This window comes from Harmonia axyridis, chromosome 1 (genome assembly GCF_914767665.1).
Source record: "Harmonia axyridis chromosome 1, icHarAxyr1.1, whole genome shotgun sequence".
Lineage (NCBI taxonomy): Eukaryota > Metazoa > Arthropoda > Insecta > Coleoptera > Coccinellidae > Harmonia > Harmonia axyridis.
Window position 1 is genome coordinate 70,159,932 of NC_059501.1, and position 25,710 is coordinate 70,185,641.

The 25,710-nt window shown below is 35.0% G+C and overlaps 1 protein-coding gene across 6 annotated transcripts in view; it reads left to right on the forward strand.

The window, feature by feature from the left end:
- The window catches only part of LOC123671009 (1-phosphatidylinositol 4,5-bisphosphate phosphodiesterase epsilon-1-like), a 317,167-nt gene that overhangs the window by 211,304 nt on the left and 80,153 nt on the right, over positions 1-25,710 (forward strand). For 5 of the 6 annotated variants that reach the window (XM_045604639.1, XM_045604638.1, XM_045604640.1 and 2 more), the window contains exons 8-9: positions 16,299-16,596; positions 20,692-20,870. In XM_045604639.1, the coding sequence (XP_045460595.1) occupies positions 16,299-16,596; positions 20,692-20,870 (477 nt within the window). Of the gene's footprint in view, positions 1-16,298; positions 16,601-20,691; positions 20,871-25,710 lie in introns of those variants that run through there. The other variant, XM_045604643.1, reaches the window with a different exon arrangement.

The window sequence follows — 25,710 nt, forward strand, 5'->3', positions numbered from 1 at the left end:
CCCTCGACGGAATTCAATGCAGTTATCATTAGTTCAAAGATCCGAATGAATATTTGTAAAATTTATATCTCCATAATATCGTAGAAATATATTTTTTTCGAATTATTCAAATGATTATCTGTTTCTAGTTTTAGAAAAAAATTTTTTTCAATAAGATTCGGTGATGTTTTGTTTTTGAGCGAGGAGGATTTATGCGACCGACTTTATACCAAATCGTATAGCTTTCGTAGTTTCCCATGAAAGCTCTAGAGTCTAGACAACGTACGTATGACTTCGAATAGAATTGTGCAAGACACGCTTTTCATATCAAAAATTAAAAATTACACTTGAAGACGTTGTCTGAATCAGCTGATTCTTCATCGGAATTCGACGCGGAACTTAGTTGTATTTCTTCTTCATTCAATGCATTTCCACACATTTCTTCTTCATGGTGAACTCCATTCAAATAAGAATAAGGTGTGATGGATTTCATGTTCGAATAACCGATAATTATTGAAAGCTGGTTTTCGCTGACTTCATTTTTTGTTGGACTCAAGACAGTTCTTCAGTTCAGTTATTTGTAAATCTGGCTATTTAAGATATCGAAAATCATATAAATGTCAACACGCAGAAACTACTATTCTCACTTGACAATGCTGAAGAATCTCATATGGTAGTACTTCAGTACTTAACAGCGCTGAAGAGTATTATAAGGTGCAACTCTCTTTATATTTGAATATTAAAATTTCATTATTTGGAAAATAGTAACGAAATACGTGAAGTCCCGATAGGTAATTCTTCAGGGAAATTCACTCCGGAAACAAGGTACAAAAAAAGACAGTCCGAAATGCATGTGGAAGTAACCCTCAAAAAACAAATTTCCTGTAATGCTATTCCCATATCACCCGGAACGGATATTTCTTTATCATCTCATCATAATTTCATGAAAACCAAGAAACATCGACAGCAGGCTCTCTCAGGTGTACCGATATCCCCGAAACCCCAGTGCGTGTGCGTCATCATGCATTTATATTACGTTATGAATAGAGAATCGGCATCTCAAAAACTGCCGTTATCGCTGCCAGCTTCGAAATTATCAATTACCCCCCATAACCGCATTCGTGATTCGACTCGCTCGAATGCTCGACAAACCCGCCCACATCCTACTTATTGCAAATCCAATCCTACGGGATAGCTTATTGTTCCCGGTTATCATACGTATGGAACTTCCTGTCAAATCTGATATGGTCTGGCTCCTTCGTGATAAATTCAGGATCCATCCCAACGTTGCTTCGATTACAGACGTGGCTGTTGATATTCGCATTGTCGAAGATTGGACATGGCAAACATAGATCGGGTTGTAGTGATTCCATCGTTGAGCAATCAAGTTGTTTGAGATTGGGGAGGGCTCAAGGAGGAGAACAGGAACATACCGAGACGGGAAAGTTAGTTCTGAATGCATTTCAGGAGACAGAGAATTATGGTAATGACTTTCTGGGGGCTCCTTGTTTATGTTTCAGTTCAGATGTTCGCTTCTCTAGGCAGTTGGTATATTTCAGAAGTGAGTACATACTCGTATTTAATGACTTTATTGAAAAAATAGAGAAGCATTTCATCATAAGACAGCTGAATAACACACGCCTCAGACTGATATAAAATTCTATCAAACTTCGATTTTTCCAAAGACTTTCGACGAAAAGTCTAGTCAACCAACTCAATTTTCATCTATTTCATTGAAAAAAATCGGCAAATAAATTATTAACAATATTGAGACCCTCAACAATCGAATAGAAAGAATCATTTTTCTTTCATCCATATAATTTATTGCATTATAACAGCTATTCAAAAGTAGTTTGTTACGAATATAAAATTAAAAATATTACTATGGAATATTACTATATCACTATAAAATAATGGAATCAGGGATATTTATTGCACATAATATGAATTGATTATATACCACAGGAAATTTCCATAGGCACCAAATCACAAATGCAATGGACCAATTACTATCGTATCTTCTAAAGTTTAATTGGAATCTAGAATCTGCGATTGACAATTCTGCCGAAAAAAAATATATGAGGTTTTTAATTATTAATTTTTCATTTTGATTTCATAAATTGGTTGAATCCTGCGGCATTTTTTACGACATATTATTTTTCTCTCGGTGTAATCTTCTAACCAGAATGCGGTTTTCTCATTTTACACTTCTTTTATTTCTTCATGTTGATATATCTCAGTTATTCATGATCGTATAAAATTTCGTTGAAATTACAACCATTAAGAACTGTTGATGGTTGGCCCATTAACAGATGTTTATTGTCGATCCATTAGGAGAATTTATCGTCCAATCATTAAGACGTGCTTGTTATTGACTCTTTCGTTTCATTATTGACGGTAAGTGTGATATGGGTCAATTTTAAAATGATTTACTGTTTTGTTGCTTGAATTTGTTCGAAACCTCGAAAAAAATTAATCGACTGAAATGTTTATCGAAATGAACAAGTTATACCTAAGTGAACATCAGAACAATCAATTTCAATAACAAACGAAAGGATTGTTCTACTTATTTGTACCTACATCTTCGGTGGTGAATCATGATATTGTCAATTCAAATGTTCACATATATTGGCAATATTTCCAAATTAAGGTTCAATCCGAACAAAAACTATTAATATGATCACTTCAGATTTCCTCTCTGTTTTATTCAGCTTAGACTTTTCAACCAAAGTTTTCGTAATAAATATGTTTGTTTTTTGAGGACTCGAATAAGTTTTATTTGTAAATTGATGTTGTACAGTTAATATTTCAGAGATGTTTCGCTCAATTTTGCCTTTAAAATTTCTCTAATAATTTAGTGATGTTATTACATCCATAACTATATTCCACCATTCGTGCAGTTACATCTAGGTATTCTTTTGAAGAAATGTTACAGGTGGGATCTGGTTGAATAGTGTTTGGTATGGAAATCCCAGTGGTGTAGATGTAGGGGTTTCTTTCGGCCTCCAGCGGCTTTAGACGGCTGTAGGCCGGCGGAAACTACTTGCTTCTTCACTGCTCCACATGCAAGAGAGATGATTCGATCCAGCAGCATTTTGTTGGAAGGTGCATTAGGAAATGTTCACAGGAAGAATTCGAATGTGCAGCTAATTTTATGAATTTTTCACAATTAACAATTAACAATGGTTCGTGGTTAGTTATCATGAGGTTATAATTTTTGTTATAATTATAAAGTTATCATTAATATCATTATTTTTCTTTAATTATATCATAGTTTTGTTACTTCTGACATTCAATATCTAAGTGGTGGTGCAACTATATCTGATATTATTTATATGATTCAATAAAATATATTTGATTTCGAGCTATCGTTCGAATTATGTCCTTTTTCCAGTTATTAATCCATTAATACAAGCTATATAAAAAAAATGTGATCATTATAAAATTTGAATGGAATTATATGGAATAATAATTGTTGTATATGCTAGACTAGATGACGATTCATGTATGATGACCTTTATTATAATCCGTTCATATGTGAAATATGTAATCTAGGTAGAACCAATAAACAGTTCATCTTGGGTCTTCAAGAAATGCCTTTCATTCCTTTAATGTTTAATGTCTTACGACCTAACCTATTCAGAATCTATGAAAATGAATTGAATAATATAACAATAATATTCATACAACTGGTACAAACACAAATTCTATGGTATTAATTATGGAACCAGTTTTAAATATTTAAAACAATAAAGATTATTATAAATCCGATATATATATATATATATATATATATATATATATAATTCAATATAATACTACGTCAATAAGATGAAAGATTATTTGCAAGATTTTTCTGAAACTGAAAAAAATAAGTTTTCTAAAACTATATAAAATGAGTAAACGGTTAATGAATTAACATAAGGTAGATACCATTTTTCCTCATCGGTGTCTTATATTACTGAATTCACAAAATCATTTATATTCATTTCACTAACTTGCATTAGACAGTACCGTAACCTAATAGGCTAACTGAAGAAAACGTGTAAGATAGCAATCTGAATACGTCAGATTTCCACTTTTACTTCTCTGTGAAATGGATATGCAATTCAACATTCACAATTGAATTGACAATTTTAGAGGATTTAATTCAATCTTTTGGTTGATGTTGACTCTTATCAATATAAGAGATTTTGGATGCCTCATTTTTCAGCACAACACCCTCAATATTACTTTCTCAATTCAAAGGGCAAGGAAAAAAGGAAAGTAATAGATTCACAACTATTTTCCGGTTTTCAATGGAATTACATACTATACATATAATCCATAATCGGCAGAGGTATTTTTTGAATAAAAAACTTTTTTAGGCGCGTTGAGCACTTCTTGGGTGAAGAAAAATCATGGAACCGAAAGCACTCCATGCGTGTCAATTTGTTTATAAATTCATCTTATACACTGCGTCCGTAACCGTTAAGTATGGAACAAAATTCATTTTCAGCTAAACAGACCATTCTAAGAAATAATCCTGAAACATGTCGATTTTTTATTTTAATTTACCGTATTTTAAAATAATAATCTAATATACAGGGTGAATTACTTTCGAGTAATGACGTCAGCGTCATTTTTCCGATTACTCTAGCTGAGCAGATTCCAAAAATGTATCACATGTTGATTCCAATTGGTACAGGGTGGACAAAAATACAATAGTTTTGTGTGTGCTCATAAAGTGACGCGTAACATTCTTTATTAGTTAAATTAACAATATTATCAAAAATACGGCAATTGGTTTGAATATAACACCCTGTAGTTTGTTACATTTTCAGATTGATAAAAATGTATGAAAATAAGAAATAATTTCTTTCATATTCGGTCTGCTAGACCAAAAGTACCAAACATGTTTGGAAACAGCTCATTTTTATTGATCTAAAAATGTAACAAACTACAGGGTGTTACATTCAAACCAATTAGCGCTAGACAATAAGTATTTTTGATAATATTGTTAATTTAACTAATAAAGAATATTATGCGTTATTTTATGAGCACACACGAAACTATTGTATTTTTGTCCACCCTGTACCACTTTTAGTGATCTTTTGAAATTCAGAGAAGACGCTGGTGATAAATATAAATACAGAAATAGAAAGAAACGGAATACTGATGTCGCCTACGACAATCATGGATGCCTTATTGTGTTTCAATTATTTTCATTTTGCCCCCCCTGAGAAAAATTTCTGCGGGCGCCCATGTTGGCCAGATATCAAAACACCATTTACTTTGATATTCGCGAAAAGTTATTCTTTAAAAGCAATATTTGCGATATGAATGAATCATTCATTCCTCTTGAACATAAAAAAGCCGGTTTTGTTAACACATAACGACACGCTCCAATGCTTCAAAATTTGGACCAATACCCCTGAAAACGCGTGCTGAAATGAATAAACAAGCCAATTAATTTCTCTCTAATCGTTCGAAATAAATTAATAATTCGATATGATAGACCAGTATTGGATATCGCATCACACCTAAAACTGCATAAGTGTAAAAGTTTGAATCGAATAAATAGATAGTGATTTGATTAGTGAGCATTTTCGAAAACATTCGCTTCTCTGAAACACGAAACCGAAATCCCTGATTCCGCACCGAACTAACAATCATTCGAAACAATTAGTCCATACTCGTCGTGTTGGCAATCGATTGTCCATTAGTGGCTGCAGACTCAACCGCATTTGGTACCGATGATGAATATTCTGATACGACCATACAAAAACAATGAAAACTCTATTCCAGTGGTGCAGTATACGAAACGTATTGCAGGACTGAAGGAATGCATTAATTTCGAATTTCTAATTGCTATTTAGTATAGCAATTAGAAATTTTGCCACTTCCCTCTCTGCTCCTGGGTTAAATTTTCCTTCAATATTAGTTATTGGAGGAAAAAATAACCCAGGAGCAGAGAGGGAAGTGGCAAAATTTAGATCGGAATCGGTCAGGAAAAAACAATTTTAAACCCTTCTGAAATTTTCAGGGTTTACGTTTCTGAATGTGTGAAAACCTGGAATCGAATAATGAAAATCCATGTGTTCGTCGTCAATATTTTTTCTCGGAAATTAAAAGGAATATTATATTTTACCGCAAAATCGTACTCTAGATGAATTATAATTTTTTAATATTATTCTTCCGATAAGAAATGGCCGAACTTTGGTCTTGGCAAGTGAAATCAAGTCATTTTTGACTTTGCTTTAGGCTGCTTTATCAAGTGGAAGGCAGAGGTTAGGATCTGATTGGGGATTAAGATTATTATCATCTCCTCTGTTACTTTCGATTCTCAGAAATAAATCTCTAGAATATCTCTTGAGTTTGCAATGAACAACATTTCTTCAAGGAGGCGTCTTAATGTAGGTACTGTTATGGATCGTATATATTATTTTTTCAATTCTTGAATAAAATATTAAATTTGATATTTGGATCCAATAACAAAACAATAATAATATAGACGATCCGTAACAATTGTCGCCTAACGCGTGGCTAATAATATTTTTAGTACAGCATTGTTTTGAAAAATTCTAATCAAATTAAATATTAATACATAATTATTGAAATCTTATCATCAATCGATTGAAATATGGAAACAATAAATAAAACGAAAATTGGAAAGAATGGAGATAAAGAAGAATGTATGAGAAATCCATTAATCAATAAAGAAAGTATTATGAAATTACTGATGAAGAAATAAATGGAACAGAATAGCAATGATATTTAAAATAAAATTGAACTAAATACGAAAGCAATCAAGCAAAATATAGAAAGTTTGGAGAATGAAATAGAAGAGAATTTACAAAAAAAGGAAAGGAGAATGGATAAAAAAATATTGCTATAATGAACAAGATGAAAAGTTAGAAATAATACTGAACTGAAAAAGGAACAAACACAAAAGAAGTTAGAAAATATTGATGAAACGATGAAAAAATTGGTGGATGAAATAAATATTTGTAAAAACAATATAATGAATATTAAACGACAGGAGATAAATTTCACAAAGAATATTAGAGAAGCAGGAGAAGGAATGAAAAATACAGAAGATGGACAAGCGAAAAAAGGCAATGCAGTACTAGAAGAAATAAAAAGAAATATCAAAAATAAATACAAAATCATTTATTGAATGCAGAGTGTAAACGAAAGGTTGGCAGGAATATAGAACATTCTAGGAATATTTCTGGAGAAAGATTCAACAAAATCATGTTAGAAAATAAAGGAGGAGAATGAAGAAAGAAAGAAAGAAATGCGTACAAGAGCAAAAAAAATGGGCAATAGGTTAAAAATTTGTTTTCATTTGCGAAAATATAAAAAATTATTATCTAGATATGTTTTTATTTCGTTTCAAAACATTTTTATTTTTGTATGTGTGTCTGAATGGTTGAATATTTCGCCATACCTATGATTTTGACATCTTTTATCAGCTTTCTGGTTATTTCGAAAACAGAGATCGGGGTCTTTGAAGAATTTTTCTCTGAATGATATAGTTCTTGAGATGCTATCAGTTAGCATCGAATTTGGGACAACCTGTATAATTTATTCCATTGTACTATGACAAAATAACAATAAATGATCGTTGCTCTGTAAGAAATTATTGTATACACAACTTTTTGACCACTAACGACCGCCCCTTTTAATATATTACCCTTTGTATCTCAAAAACTGGTCATAGCAAAGCCAATACTGTTATAATAGTGTACTCGGACTAAGAGTAATGACAAAAATTGTAAAATACCACGGATGACGTTTTCAATTACAGGGTAGATTATGAACAAAACAAATTTCATTCTGATCAATGTTTGACTCACCCAGTATCTAACAATAATTTTTATTGAAAATCAGTCTGAAATTATTACCTTACGGGTTAGCAAGAGTTGTTTTCCCTACGAGGAATGGTACTTCAAAGAAATGCCATTATCCAACTTTGACTCTCTGTATCTCTAAAACTACTCATATTATTGGTCTTATTCTACGACATACAAAAAATTTCGAAAAATTAACCAGTGAAAATTTTTCCATTAGTCTGCTGCCTGGTTCTTTCCAATTATAGAGAGTCAATCAAATCAAGTTCAGCCCCTTTTAATCAAGCAACAAACTTCGATACTTAATCTTCATCACAAACCGAAACGAACAGACGTGACCTTTTCGAAAGAAGTCGAGCGCGCCGCCACTGGAGTCGAACGATCGATCAATCTCACCCAGTTTGTGGTCCAGATATGACAAGATCATTCACCCAGTTTACCCAGCGTGTTTTTTTATCGCAGCATACTCTCGACGAGATATTGGCCGTTCCACTTTCGAACGTTTGAAATATGGAATCCATTATGGCCTAAATCTCGGTGGAGCTGTTGATGAAAATGTTTCTAGCATCTGCTGCGGACTGGAGCGATAAAAAAATTGTATCCCATTATCGCTCGCGCGAAAATAACCGGGAGGAAAAATAGCGGAGGACAATATTCCATTACCGGTATATTCGAATTTGGGGTTTGTTCCACGTTGATCCACTAACGGTTGAACTGGCGCTTTCAGGTTTTCAGCCGTATCTGCTCTCGCCCGCTTTTTCCTCTCGATTTTCTGCTTCTATTTTTCATCGAGTACTCGAGTCTGTGATCCCCTGTAAATATATCGTCGGTTTGGTCTGGTTGATAGGGCTGCAGTTCTGTGCTACAGATCTACAGGGTGTAACATAAGTGGATGGCCATAGCCTAGTATTGAATGTAGGTCATCTAGGTCTTACAAGACTGTTAGTTTCAGGAATACAGAGGGATTCTTGAAAATTGGCTCCTCTTTCTTATATCCATATATTGGAAATCGGCAGTCAGATTTTGTTTAAATTTTGTGGTTTCATGTTATTTTAATATTACCAGGGCAGTAATCAAATTATTGGGCTTTTTTCCTTTGTCTTCGAAATCTATGTTTTTTATAACTTTTAGCGAAATCTCATTATTGCCTTAAAATACATAATTCAAAAAAATGAAATCATTTTTCACCTCGATTAACACACTTTTTTCAAAAGCGTAGTAAATGAAAGAATTCATTTTTATTTAACTTTTTTGAAATACTGTCCTGTTTTTATTCTTTTCGTGATAATACTAATCAGCTGAGATTTGAATTCTGTTCAACACGTCTTCATTCTGAAATCTTCAACATCTACTAAGTATTGTTAGACACTGCGTAAATTATTGATTAGAAATATGCATGATTAAACTAGGAAATCTTTCTAAAGTAGTAATAAAATTCAGAATAAAATGTTGTAACCACCTTGGAAAATATAGACTATAAGTGTATTTGCTTCACAGCTAGAATAAATATTAACAATCGAGTTTTTGAGAAAATTTGAACCTATTTATTTCAATTCATAACATATAGGATCGTTATTGCCATGAAAAAATACATATAATTCAGTGTAATGAATTCAATTTCTACTTTGTATGGCATACTCTTTCGAAAATAGTAGAAGACGAAAGAATTTATTTTTATGTAACTTTTCTACGGTCCTGTTTTTATTTGTTTCATGATAATATTAATCAGTTGAGATTCTGAATTTGCAGCGTTCTGTTCAACTGATCTCTTAAACCCTCTGCATGTACTGATTGTTGGTATACGCTGCTTTGAATATTGATAAGAAATATGCATAATAAAACTAACAATAATAAAATAAAGCTTAGCATATCTACTTTAACTCAACCTCTTTTGAATGAAAACATAAATTTGTGGTACGAATTCTTTTGAAATTTGAAATTAAATTCAAAACAAAATGACCGAACCTAGACTGTGAGTGTATATTCACTGCAAAAATAAGTATTAACAATTCAGTTTTTCGGAAATTGTGAACCTATTCATTTCAATTCATAACATAGAATTGGAAGAGGAGTATGAAAGTCCTCAAATTTCCTAGTTATCAACAAGACATAGTGCTCTACATCTACGCAAGCTTCTTCTTTATTATGCCGCAACTGATCCCGTGAGGTGTTTTCAATGCCCATATACCTATCTTATCTTTCAAATAACTCCACAGAAAATGATCGATATGAGTTAGATCCGGTGACCTTGGTGGCCATATCACAGGATCTCTATTTCAGGAATTGAAATGAATATGTTTGAATTTTTAAGGATTTGATTCGCAATCCTTATTTTTGCTGTGAAGCAGATAGACTCACAGTTCACATTTTCTGTTATAATTAAGTCATTTTGTTTTAAATTCAATATCTAGTTTCAAAAGAATGCACAGTATGATCATACATAGTTCTAATCAATATTTCACGCAATGTGTTACAACATTCAGTTGGTGCTGTTGAACAGAAACTACAAATTCAAAATCTGAGCTGATAACATCAAGTATAAGCACGTTACAAATAAAAACAGGACTACAAATAAAAACAGGACCGTATTTAAAAAAGTCAGGACATCAAAATGATTGCTTCCGTTCGCTACTCTTTCGGAAAAATTGTGCCATTCAGAGTAAAAAAATACTGAATTATGTATTTTTTCATGGAAATAACGATATTCCTCAAAACCTATATTCCTCAAAAATTTTAAATTTCGAAGTCCAAAGGAAAGACCTCAATAATTTGGAAATATTAAAATTACGTGAAATGTTTTGAAGGGTTGTATGAAGTGAATTAACCCAAAAAATCGGACTGCTGATTTCCAAGTTATGGATATTAAAAATTAAGGCATCATCACACCCTGTATTTTTGTAACTAACAATCTTATGATATACAACAAGCTACTTTTCTGTATCACTGTTCTTATACCACACCTAAAATCTCGGAATTTTCCAATTATATCGAACAATCCGACCGTGAAAACCTTCCATATATCAATAAAAGTTTAATTTTCACCAAGGAAAACAATTTCCTGATGGTGCACGAACTACTTATCGTATGGACTCTATTAATTATACATTACGTAAATAGGAGATTTCAGTTGTATATTTGTATTTGTTTTGGGAAGTTTGAAATTTCTATAATCTCGAGAAATTAATGAACATTGAAATTAATTTGACTGAGTAGACTGGAAGAGTCAACAACGATATTCAGAACCTTATACAAGATGATGACGCAGGCACAATCTCTACTGCAGTTTGAAGAAAATGTCAATATTGAATATCATTCACAAATCTCGATTGCTGGTTCTGCTGGAAACTTTTCATTATTTTCATGTTTCATTGCAACTATTGCTATCGTAACTATTCTAGTCTTTTTATTTCTCGGGAGTTCTAACAGAAAATGTCAAGTGTATGGCATTTTTGAAATTGCAATCGAATTACCTTTGGAACACGGTGCTACTCTACCCCATTTCCCTTTGAAGATTTTAAAATTTGCTGCCATCACAGTCACTGAGTTATTACAAATTGTTGAAACCAACCACATAGGAGGTTCCTCTACGAAACAAAGTGTACCATTTTTTGCATTTTTTAAAATTTTGCCGAAGATGTTGAAGGTGCTACCTTTTCAAATTGACCCACTCTATAATATATTTCATCAAATACACCACAGTATTAAATTTCCACACCAATGAGTGAATTGAATGAAAAATCTAAAAACTTTCAAAAAGTTGGTTAAACAGTTCCAACAGAAGTCTTTTCTATAAGAAAGAATTCCCAGCCTACATTGTTACATCAATTGAGATCATTAGGGATCAAGATACACAATGAAAGAAAACTAATTCTGCCAATTAATCCTGTTCGAAAAAAACAAGGATAAAGCAAACCAACGTTAAACCTTTCTTCTCCTTCTGCACCCAATTACACACCGAATCAACAAACCTCATCACGATATTCCCAAAACACTTTTCTCGACCTTTCTACAGATAACCAATCGAAGTAACCACGCCCACTTATCAGTTTTTCGTCGAACTCCTGAGCTGCCTCCTGCGTTTCCGCACTACCCGTTCCTCCACTCTTCCCGTAATTCAACTACACTCCCCAAATATCATCCCGAGAAAATTCAATAAAATTCGTCCCGAAGCTCGTGTCGTCCCCACAAAGCTCTGCCCCGAAAATCCTACAATTAAGCGTAGGTATAATTTCGAGAAGCCCGTTTAGTTCGCATCCTGGCAGAATCCACCTCCATCCACTGCGAAAATGTTTCGGGAAAGTGTTCTTTTAACGCAATTTACTGCCACGAGACCTGCCTTGAGCTCCCTCCTGGATGGGGTGGTAGATTGTAGGCATCTAATGAAATTGTTAAGGGAATCATATTTTCACAACCAATAATGGAAGATGTGGGGACGTACATTCGTATAAAGTGGAGTTGCGAGATAATAAGAATGTGTGATGGTTATTCAGAGGATGAATTATTCAGTGGGCCGCAGTTCCGTTCTTAATGAAAAAGAATTAGATCAAATGGTTTCAACCCCACTAAGCTCTTTTGTGGTTACTTTCAGCTGAATGGTAATGTAATTAGTGGGCTTTAAGGTTACAAAATGACATTCAGGCAACAATGATTGATTACGAAGCTTGATGCAGTGTGGAAAAACAATTTCATTTGAGGGAGAGAGTTTATGTCTTTGAAAGAGGAAAATGTTAGATTGAAGTGATAATATGAAAGTGGCGACACGAAGTATACAAACTTATTTTTTAGAGTGTCAGATCAACCTTGAGAATTTTGGAGATGGATCTAGGTTTTCCACACCCATATAAAATTCTACAGGTTTGAAACCTGGAGCCCAATAATCATCATTGTTGCCATGAAAGAGCCGAGAATGAATTTAAAGTATGATGTTTGACTCGCTCATGACGAATTGATCCTCAAATTCAATTATAGCAGGTGGGAGCTAATTCTAGACCTCAAAATATGTAATGTAATAAATATGGGTCCGCAAATGAGACGTTTTGGAGATATTTGCGATTTCCAGTTTTCAAAATATTAACTACCAGCGCAACAAAATACGATGAATTACAGAAGATATTCGATTTGACTTCTATGGTTTCACAGGATATGTTTCATATGACCACCGTCCATGAAGTTCTGCCCCCAAAATCCTTCAATTAAGCGTAGGTATAATTGTTAAGGGAATCATATTTTCACAACCAATAATGGAAGATGTGGGGACGTACATTCGTGTAAAGTGGAGATGCGAGATAATAAGAATGTGTGATGGTTATTCAGAGGATGACTTATTCAGTGGGCCGCAGTTCTGTTCTTAATGAAAAAGAATTAGATCAAATGGTTTGAACCCCACTAAGCTCTTTTGTGGTTACTTTCAGCTGAACGGTAATATAATTAGTGGGCTTTAAGGTTACAAAATGACATTCAGGCAACAATGATTAATTACGAAGCTTGGTGCAGGTGGAACCACAACTTCGTTTTAGACGAAGTGAGTTTTTGCCTTTGAAAGAGGAAAATGTTCGAATGAAATGATAATATGAAAATGGCGAAACGAAGTATGGATGATACAAACTTATTTCTTGGAGTGTTAATTCAACCTTGAGAATTTTAGAGATAGATTTAGGTTTTCCACACCCATATAAAATTCTACAGGTTCGACAACTGGAGCCCAATAATCATCATTGTTGCCATGAGTGAGACGAGAATGAATTCAAAGTATGATGTTTGACCTGCTTATGACGAATTGATCCTCAAATTAAATTATACCATGTGGGAGCTACTTCTAAACCTCAAAATTAGTAAAGTTATAAATATGGGTCTGCAAATGAGCCGTTTTGAAGATATTAGCGATTTACGGTTTTCAAAATAATAACTACCAGCGCAATCAATAACGATGAATTACAGAAGATATTCGATTTATTTTCGACTTCTAGGGTTTTACAGAAGGTGTTTCATATGACCATCGTCCATAAAGCTCCGCCCCGAAAATCCTACAATCAAGCGTAGGTATAATTTCGAGAAGCCCGTTCAGTTAGCATCCTGGCAGAATCCACCTCCATCGACTGCGAAAATGTTTCGGGAAAGTGTTCTTTCAACGCAATTTACTGCCACGAGACCTGCCTTGAGCTCCCTCCTGGATGGGGTGGTAGATTGTAGGCATCTAATGAAATTGTTAAGGGAATCATATTTTCACAACCAATAATGGATGATGTGGGGACGTACATTCGTGTGAAGTGGAGATGCGAGATAATAAGAATGTGTGATGGTTATTCAGAGGATTAATTATTCAGTGGGCCGCAGTTCCGTTCTTGATGAAAAAGAATTAGGTCAAATGGTTTGAACCCCACTAAGCTCTCTTGTGGTTACTTTCAGCTGAATGGTAATATAATTAGTGGGCTTTAAGGTTACAAAATGATACTCAGGCAACAATGATTAATTACGAAGCTTGGTGCAGTGTGGAAACACAATTTCATTTAAGGGAGAGAGTTTATGTCTTTGAAAGAGGAAAATGTTCAAATGAAATGATAATATGAAAGTGGCAACACGAAGTATGGAAGATACAAACTTATTTTTTAAAGTGTTAGATCAACCTTGAGAATTTTAGAGATAGATCTAGGTTTTCCGCACCCATATAAAATTCTACAGGTTCGACAACTGGAGTCCAATAATTATCGTTGTTGCCATGAGTGAGCCGAGAATGGATTTAAAAAACTATGATGTTTGACTCGCTGATGACGAATTCGTCATCAAATTCAATTATACCGGGTGAGAGCTAATTCTAGACTTCAAAATAAGTGATGTTATAAATATGGGTCCGCAAATGAGCCGTTTTGGAGATATCAGCCATTTTTGGTTTTCAAAATATTAACTACCAGCGCAACAAACTACGCTGAATTACAGAATTTATTCGATTTATTTTTAACTTCTAGGGTTTTACAGGAGATTTTTCATATGACAACCATCCATAAATCTCTGCCCCGAAAATCCTACAATTAAGCGTAGGTATAATTTCGAGAAGCCCGTTTACTTCACATCCTGGCAGAATCCACCTCCATCCACTGCGAAAATGTTTCGGGAAAGTGTTCTTTTAACCCAATTTACTGCCACGAGACCTGCCTTGAGCTCCCTCCTGGATGGGGTGGTAGATTGTAGGCATCTAATGAAATTGTTAAGGGAATCATATTTTCACAACCAATAATGGAAATGGAGGGAAGTACATTCGTGTAAAGTGAAGATGCGAGATAATAAGAATATGTGATGGTTATTCAGAGGATGAATTATTCAGTGGGCCGCAGTTCCGTTCTTGATGAAAAAGAATTAGATCAAATGGTCTGAACCCCACTAAGCCCTTTTGTGGTTACTTTCATCTGAACGGTAATATAATTAGTGGGCTTTAAGGTTACAAAATGACATTCAGGCAACAATGATTAATTACGAAGCTTGGTGCAGGTGGAACCACAACTTCGTTCAAGACGAAGTGAGTTTATGTCTTTGAAAGAGGAAAATTTTGGAATGAAATGATAATATGAAAGTGGCGAAACGAAGTTTGATGATAAAAACTCATTTTTTACACATTGGTATCTGCAATTGAATCTGAGAAAATACCATATACATCAACCTTGAGAATTATAGAGATAGGTTTTCCACATCCATATAAAATTTAACAGGTTTGATAACTGGAGCCCAACAATCATCATTATTGCTATGAGTGAGCTGGGAATAGATTTAAACGATGATTTTTGACTCACTGATTACAAATGGATTCGTCGTCAAATTCAATTATACCGGGTGGGAGTTATTTAAGACCTAACAATAAGTGAAAAGATCATATAAATACAGATCAACAAATGAGCCGTTCTGGAAATATGAGCAATTTTCGCTTTTCAGAATATTAACGACTGTGCAACGAAATACTTACAGAAGATTTTCGATTTATTTTTGACTTTTAGTTTTTTACAGAAGATATGACCACCGTCCGTTTCAATGCAGGAAGTAAATCGTCGCATGAAAGATTTAGGTAATCTTTCGAAAATACCTGGTTGGGTTCGGATCGTTCGACAGGATAGTTCAATCTGATATTGCAACTCTTCTATGTTATTCACTGACAAAGTTTAGTGTACTTAACTTTTCAAGGAGCCCTAAATGCATTGAAAGGGACGGTGGTCATATGGAACATCTTGTAAAACACTATATGTCAAAAATAAATCAAATATATTCTGTAATTTATCGTATTTATATATTATGCGCTAGTTAAAATACATATATAGGATTTTCAATGATACAAATAGGGAGAAATGATCAAATGTGTCCATGAAGACATTTGATCAGGACTTCATAAACTGCATTATACTAAATTTTCAGAGAATTCGACTGGGACCCATTTTCCATAAGAACCGTGCGGGGTCCTTTGCTCTGTATGATCACTAGTATCTAACTGTAAACTCTTTGCAGGTCGAATAAACTCAAGCCATTCTGGTTATCCATCACAGAGAAGGAGTCACTACCAGTCTTGGACTTCCTATCGGCCGCCTTGATGTCCGTTGAATACGATCGTGCCTTAGGCAGAGCTCTGGAAATGGCAGAATGCCCAGTGGTGCCTTTCTTCGGAGCTTTTCTGAGGGAACTGCGGGATATTCTCCAAGCGCCGCCCATGCAGAGCCATACGGGAGGTGAGCACTCCTCCACGTCCTCCAACAAACCCCCCAAATCCGAATCAAGACGGGACCAAATGCAACATCAAAGGCAAGTGGTAGGTGAGAAAAGATTTTTTTTTAGAGTCTGGAAATGAATATTTGCCATATGTGAAACGTATCTATCATTCAGCAGTTTCTTCAAAACTGATTAACTAATATTTTTCATCCTACTTTATAGGTGGTGAGACAGATTGTTAAATTCTTCAAATATACACAAAAAGTCTTGGCCCCCCTATCAACTCTCAACTTGTTGAATGTAACATGACAATTTTTTGTGTGTGGGATCTTCACCATGTTATCACTTAAATGAAAACGATAAACCACCCAAAAAGTTTTTTGTTCGGAAAATACAGGCGTATGCAAAGTAAATCAGTTTTCAGCGAATAACGAGAGTTGTAATATTGAGAATACTCTGTGGAGAAGGCTGGGTCATCCAATTTCTCAGTTTGACCTGGCATGAATAGTAGGCCTACATCAAGGAGTTTCGTCGAACCACCACATTGCGCAACGTTTGAATATTCCACGGACTTCAGTAAGGTTCTTTTCCTGGGAACCGGCAACCCAAGGACCGGTGTCTGGTCCACCCACAGTAACATCTGCAAGGGGAGACCATTATATCGCAAATTTACTAGAAGGAATCGAATGGTATCTGTAGAGTCCTCGGAAGTCATTTTTTGAGAACCTATAGACGGGTAGTCTCAACCAGTATCATAAGGAGACGGTTGCATTCCTCAAATTCAAGAGCAAGAAGACCTTTGAGAGTACCTCGGCTATCACCTGGACATATAACTACCCATCGGAACTAGGTAGAACACCACCAAGACTGGCTTTTACCACAATGGCGCAACGTTCTTTTCGGACAAGTCACTATTCGGTTTATGAAGTGATAGTCGACGAGAAAGGGTTTGGAGAGGTCCAAGCAAACTAGAGCGACTCAATTTCGCCCGGGAAGTTGTGCCCTTTCAAGGCGGATCAATAATGAGCTTGAGAGGTATAATATTCGGTCGCCGTATCCCTCTTATTATCGTTGAACGGACAATGATTGGTGCCATCTAGTAGACAACATCATTGAACCAATAATTTTTCTTCTGCGCAAAGAATTTGGGAATAATTTAATTCATCAGGATGATAACGCTCCACCACACCACACACGAAGGGTTCGAAACATTCTTCAAGAGAACAATATCCAGAGAATGAACTGGCCAGCAAACACAGCAGACATGAATCCAATTGAGCACGTATGGGATTACTTAAGGAGATTAATATCCAATCTCCAAAACCTACCTTCAACTTTTCAGGAATTGAGACCTTCAGGAAGAATGGAACGATATGCCTCAAAATTTCATTGATGGCTTGATTCGTGCAATGCCTAGGCATATTGGGCAGTTGATTGAAAGAAGAGGTGGTAAAACGGACTATTGAATTTGGATTCAGTTGTGTAATACTTTATAATCAATCGAAAATAAATAATCGATAAATTTCTCATTTTTCCTATTTTGTCTCATCTTGCCTAAAGCGAAGATTTTCTATGAAATATATTGCAGTTGAAATAGAGGAAAATATTAATCTCATTTCCAGAACATTAATTGTTTATTTCTTGAGAAACCTAGGGTGCCAAGACTTTTGACGATGTGTACATAATAGATGCTTAAATCTTTCTAGGGTACACATAATACTGGTTTCCTTTATGTTTCTTATAAAATTATATAGCTTCAGTGGCAATCTAGTTCACACTATCTATTAGATCTTGCGAAATTCCTGCAAAATGTCCTTAATCGCTTCCTTCAGAACTTCGAGGGTTTAAAGAACGTCAACTTTGACATTCCTGGCAGAAAAAATCAGTCGTAGATAAATCGAGAGAGTGAAAAGACCTTGAAAGATTTCCCTGCTAATAGCTATCATCGGTAAATATTTTTTTTCAATTTCGAGTGAACGACTGGCAGCGTCATCTCTCTGAAACAGAAGGCTTCTGTATCTGTTTTGAAGTAGTAGTTATTTCCAGTCTGGAGACACACTATTTAAAATTAACCAGATGAGTAGATTTGAGCTTAAAAAAATTGAGAAATATATTATTACAACTTATACCACTCATTTTCAAAGGAGTGAATGTTCTATCTCAATATTTTCCATCTTCCTCTGTACGGTATGGGACAAATGTTGAATTCTTCACAATACATAAAATATGTTTTAGTTTTTCTAGGTTACGTATGATATGATACTGGTTTCCTTTATAATTCTTCCAAAATTATATAGTCTTAGTGGCAATTTTAATGAAGTTTTCGTTAAAACTTTCTAGCAGATCTTGGGTAATTCATGCGATTATGTCCTCAACTTTGTCCATCCTCGCAGAGAAAATCAGACGTGGACAAATCGAGAGAGTGGGAAGACCTTGAACATTGCCCTGTGAATAGATAAGACGTAAAATTTTATTTGTTGAATTTCGAGTGAATAGCGGTCAACAGCATCTCACTGAGAACAGAAGGCTTTTATATCTTGTTTCTGGCCATCTAGAATTTGCTCTTTGAAGTAGTGATTATTTCGAGTCTGGCAAACTTTCGTTATTGGTATCATGACCGATAGTTAGTTCAAAATTTCAGCTTGGAAATAGATGAGAAATACATATAATATTTGAAACTTAATTCCAAAGTAGTGAATCTTCTATCCAAACTCTAATCGAAGTGTAGTGTTTATAGTGTGAATCTCTATCGATAAATAGAATATTGTTCAACAGGTGGAAAAAATTTCTACTTTTCTCACTCATGTGAGAAAATCCTTGCTTTTTAGACTCGTGCCACAAACTTCCACACTCGTGAGAAAAGTTGAAAAATCTTTACTTGTTGCACAATATAGATAATATTTATCGATAGAAATTCAACTGTTGAGATTTGTTGCCAGCTTATCTAAGTTCATCTTGTAAGCTCAGTTAATTGATGTTAAAACATCATTATATGAAGATGTGGATAAGGGTTCGAGTACAAGATTCGACTTACAATTACGAAGGATATTCCAAGATTGGGTATATGTTGTCCAGTTATCAGTTATCACTATCATTAAAGGTCTTATTGGATTCAGCGTTTACAGCATCTGGTACCCTCAGTGACTAAGAGTACATTCTGTCCTACCATGTTACTTATCCCATATGGTTCACAGATGGAACAAAAACAGAGAAGGGCACCGGAATTGGGATATATGGACCTAAACTGAGGATCTTTAAGCCCTGGGAAGTGAGCCCTCGATTCTACAGACCGAAATAATGGCTATTTATGTATACGCCCAGGAGTGTCTCAAAATGAACTTCAAGAGGGCGCATATCTTCATCACCACGGACAGCCAAACCATGCTGAGATCCCTGGAGTCAGGGGTCTTTGCTGACTTGGGAGTGCATTAACACCATAAAGCAACTGGCCAGAGATAAAAAGATGACTCTACTATGGGTACCAGGGCACTGTGGGGTTGAAGAAAATGAAAGAGCTGATGAACTTGCAAAAAGTGCATCAAGAATAACACCTGCTGGACCTGAGCCTTTCTGTGGGATAGGAAAAGAAAGCTGCGGTCCAGCTATGGGAGTTGAACAGCAGGACAATCCACTGGACTAACACTCCTAGACTTGTTCAGGCAAAGAAATTCGTAAAGAGTTCACCTATCTACGCCAAAAAGCTCCTGAAGCTGTAGCGAGCCGAGCTTTGGGTGATGGTGGGACTGCTGACGGGGCACTGTCGGTACAAACATCATTTGTAACATATGGGAAAGTCAGAAAACGAAATTTTCAGGCTCTGTGGATCAGAAGCAGAAACAGCCAAACACTTGATATGCAAGTGTCCGGAGCTGGCTGGCCTAAGAACCATTCACATAGGTAAGCCGGTTCTGGATACTAGAGAGGTAACGGCCAAGGCCCCTAAGGAGGTTGTCAATTTTATAAACGTCGTTGACGACCTCCCTGGGTTTCTATGAATGAGTAGGGTAGTGAACAAAAGATCTGCATGGTCGCAGTTCCCGAAAGGCTTACCGAACCAAAACGACCCCAGTTCAAATAATAATAATAATACTTATCTCAAGTTTCACTAGAAGGAATCTCAAGTCTGTTCTTTTTTACACCAGAAAAAAATAAAATATGTAGATTCAAAATTACAGAGGACAAAATTTATTTGCAGTTCATTTCGGACTACAACGGAGAAGACCACCATTTCACCAAAGTTGGTCCAAGTGGCGTCATAAATCTCGAGAAGATATACCGTACTCAAGCTGTCATGGACCATATTTCACTGGTCCATCAACATTACCACACGCGGAACCGATTGGCGCCTAATAACAGCCTCATCGAATATCTCAGGTGAGTAGTCTCTTACATATTTCGAAAAAAAAAAACAGAAAACTTTACATTTTAAAATTGAGGAATTACTCCCTGAGAAAACTCTGATCAAAACACGGAATTAAGGTTTTTTCTTCTTCAACTTCATTCATGTCTGTTTAATATTCTAAAAGAGAACGGCAAAGAAAAGCAAACAATCAGTCTTGGAGCGCAATTGGACGGGAAAAGTTTGAGGAAAACCCATTAACCCAATTTATCGACTTCTCGATATCACGCAATTATCGATGGGGGAGGTTGAATGACCGATTCTAATTTTCTCGTTTGTAGTCGTGATTGAACTTTATTGTAACTCTAGAAGGACGTGCTTCTCATCATCTATAGCTTTTTCAGGGCCGGAATTTTCTTCTTCGCGAACTTTTAAGGAAAAGTGGGGGTGGATATAATGGAATGAAGCGGTCCTACGCACAACGAATTCATACAATTTTTGCGTCCTGTTCTCTCAATGAAAAAAGTTATTATTCTTTCAGCTTCATTACCTAGTTTGGGTGTTGAGAAACTTCCAAGGCAAGCTTGTTAAAAAAAATATTATATTTGTATAGCTTAGTGCATATATTGAGGTTCTATATTACAGAAACGATTCTGGTTATTTATTCCATTTGAGTCAAAACTAATATCAATTATGATTTGTTTCAAATATCTTGCTCATTAATCTTCGAGAAAACCAGAAACGGACTGATCCGACCACTTTATTTTGGTTGAAGTTAATTATATTCGCGAAATGTACCGTTTTTGAGTCACAAGTATTATTCTTATTTGATGCTAATAGATCAATATTGAAATCTCCGACAAGATAAATTATTTCTTTTTCAGGTTGCAAAGTGTTCAAAATTTTATCAATTTTCTCGAAAAAAATATCATATTCAGCGTCATCTATCGACCATACATTGAAAAAAAGAAATACTGTTTCAGCTCGTAGTATGGCACTTTCAATCTATGTATACCTTACTATTCATCTATGGCATACTCTTTGAACGTAACGATTTCAAGTGGCGTGGAAAATGTATCAATCGGTAGCATGAATATTGGGAATTTATTCGAGATGACGCATTTCTCGGGAGCGGCTCACGCGTTGTGCTACTCGAATTTTCCAAAATTGATAATTTCGTCACTCGAATATATGCCAAGCATTACCCCCATTGGAAATGGGAAAAAAACTTTGAGGAAACCAGTTCAATACAAGGCAAACACGGGTTCCGAAGGTTATTGCGAACGGAAGAGAACGTGGAATGGGTACGTCGGTCTGTACGTGCTGATCCCGACCTCTCCATTCGGAAACGTTATATGAGGATGATAAATGAATCTTTGTTGTCTGAACTACAGAACTTTCTTGGTTTTAAGCAAGGAACATGGTTTCTGCAGGATGGAGCAACTAAACCTATGTCCAATGGGCCTCTGCCATAAATTCGTGAAATATTTCCAGGCAAATTAATCTGTAATTCGTTGGTACCCCAACATTCCTGACTTGGGACTTTCACCTGTGGAGTTTCTTTGAATCTAAAATTTTCTTTACAAAATTAACTTCCCTGGACTTTGGCCCAGTTGAAACAAAAAAATCTTTTTGAAATGGGAGCCATTACGGAGCAACTTGGCAAGCCGTCATCGGGAAATTAAGTGTTAGATTGCATGATTATCGTGAACGTGAGTGTAGACATTTGGACGAAATATTTTCAAGAAATAAATTTCCAAATAGTATTCTCATAATTAATAAACATTTTTACGCCAAACGTCTTTTTTTTTCGTTTTTCCATACAATACTTTTTTTTTGAGACATCCTATATATGTTTATCCACAATCTAAGATCTCGTGAGTATTCGTGGTTTTACTTCTATTGAGTTGTGAAAGAAGATTCGAAATTATTAACTCGTCAACTCAAAATTACTATTGCTCTCGAGTCTACCGTAAGTGAAAGAATTTTCGCAAATCCTTGTAACAGCCTTTTAAAATTTGTATCCTTTTCCAATGGAATTTGGTATACAGGTCAAGCCAAGTTTTCACAAGTTATACGGCTTTCAGTTTTCCCAGAGATATATATTATGAGCGTTGGGCATACCAAATTTCAAATGGGGCATGCAGAATTTCAAATGGAGCATGCCGAATTTCAAATGGGGCATGTATGAATTGAAACTTATGAGGGCATAATATTGTTTGAAGTCCAAAAATAACTTACTGTAGAGGGTGAATTATTTAGGAGCGATAGAATATTTTTGTGTTTCGCTAAACCCACTATCGTGAGATGCTTTCAGAGAACTTGCCCATTTGAAATATAGGCAATAAGTGTAGATGGTTCTCTTATTCTGATATACACTAGAGGAATTGTTAATTGTAACATTAGTGAAGGACCCTCATTATTTCAGTATTAATGGCGTCAGTAAAATATATAACGTCATATAATTTCTCATTGAAGTAACTTACCAGTTACTTCAATGAGAAATTAGGGACAACAATCTATGTCATCAGAATAATTTCTAAATACTTGGATGCAAAAGTGTTGAAAACACTATACCATGCAACAATAGAGGCCAAAATGCTGCTTTCAATCCAATTCTTCATCTATATGTAGTCCCAGAAATTTTGTGAATGTATCGACCTTACAACCACTCAATTTGATTGAGAATCTGGAGTCTCAATTTCGAGTTGGTACGATTAGATAGATAGATAGATAGATAGATACATTCTTTATTTCAAATTAAATTTTACACTAGGAAAAACATGAAATGAAACAGTGTCCTTAAGTAATCTACAACTACATGAAATAATCCCCTAAATTATACGGTTCAAGATTTATTAAAAATGTCTTGGTTTTTGATTTGAAAAGTCTGTAATTTTGTATTATTTTAAGATCATTTGGCAAACTGTTGAAGATTTTAATGCACATATAGGATGGATTTTTTTCTGTTAGAGATAACTTATGCTGTGGATAATTAATATTGGCCGTTCTCGTATTGTATGTGAAATTAGTGTTATTTCTAAGAAATTCTACTTTGTTTTTGTGTAGGTAGAGAAGGCACTCATGCAGATATAGACCATAAACTGTCAGTAACCCCAATGACCTGAACTTGCCCCTGCAGGAATCCCGGTACCCCATATTCAAAAATATTCTAAGTATTCTTTTCTGACTTATAAATACTGATTGTACAGATGTACTCACACCCCAAAATATTATTCCATATCTTAATAAAGATTCATAATTAGCATAATATAAAATTTTTTTAACATTTTCATTTATATATTTGTGTACCACTCTGAAGGCAAAGATCATCCTATTCAATTTTCTTAACAGATCATTAATATGTGTATTCCACTTCAGAAATTCGTGAATTATTATTCCTAAGAATTTAGTATTCTCAACAGTGGTATTGGCTTGGTTGTTAAGACTTACTTCTGCAGGTTTTTCTTTTGAATTGCTCGCTCTGAATACAATGACATTAGTTTTACTCGTGTTTATAACCAGACCATTTTTTGAAAACCAATTCTCTACACAACTATATAATGAACTACACCTTTCCTTCAAGCTTTCAGTGTTCTGTCCCGCCACCAGAATATTAGTGTCATCTGCAAAATTTATAATTTCTGAATCTTCTACTTCATTTGTTACATCACTCAGGTCATTTATGTATATTAAGAAAAGTATCACCCCTAGGATGCTACCCTGGAAAACACCAAATTCATTACTTAGCCATTCAGAAAAGCGAGTTTCATTACATTTTGTTATTTTAACGCACTGCCACCTGTTGGACAGATAGGAGGCAAAATTACAAAACATTAAGGTTGGTGTATCCTTATTCAAAAGCATATTGTTAGATGTAAACCATATTTCTGTATGCTCCATCAACATAACTGACATTTGTCACCTTCTCACTGTGAAAACTGCAGCTGAAATCATTCACATATATCAGAAATAATAGTGGTCCGACAATATTTCCCTGTACAATTCCAAGTTTCAACTTTTCTACATTCGATGTAATTTTGCGTCCGTTTGAAAATAACTCCACTATTTGCGATCTATCTTCAAAATAGGATTTCGCCCATTCAAGAGCTGGTCCTCTGATTTCATAATTCTGCAATTTTAATATCAGTTTTTCCAGAAGAATACAGTCATATGCCTTTGATAAATCCAGAAACATTCCGAATGAGAGGTTGTTGTTCTCAAATGACTCGGTAATTTTTCTTATAAACTTAAAAATTGCTGTATGTAGTGATACATACTCTAACGATAGCTCAGTGTAATATGAAATTTTGAAAAACAACATGAAAATACGAAAGAAACGCCGGAAGCACTCGAACCTACCTTTGTTTGGATGAACGCCAGAATGGGTAGTTGGTAATATCCTAGTATCTATTTGTAGTCTTTAAAACCTTTTCACACACTTTAAGAAAATTAAAAGAACTTGGAAAATAACGAAATTTATAGGATAACTCTGAATTGTGTTACGCACCATTCATTCCGTGAAATCGAATCTATCTTAATTACCTTCGGCGCATGTGTGTCCATATGCAGGCCGAGATTTTCCAGCGTATTTATTTATTGAAAAGAAAAATGAAAATAAACCCGACGCCTTGCTTCAACTGTCGTAGCGGAATAAACAGAAAAATTATACTGAAATTTAGAACAAAATAAAATTAAGAAAATATTGAGTATTGCATTAACACATACTGATGTATGAATACTTCATCAGCGCATCCCCATATCAACCGGACGTTGAAAACCTTCAAAAACCAATCGTGAGTTCTGCGAAGGCAATAAAGAGGCAAACGCACGAAACGTACAGATCGCCATCTGTGTGGCAATTTACAAATGGTG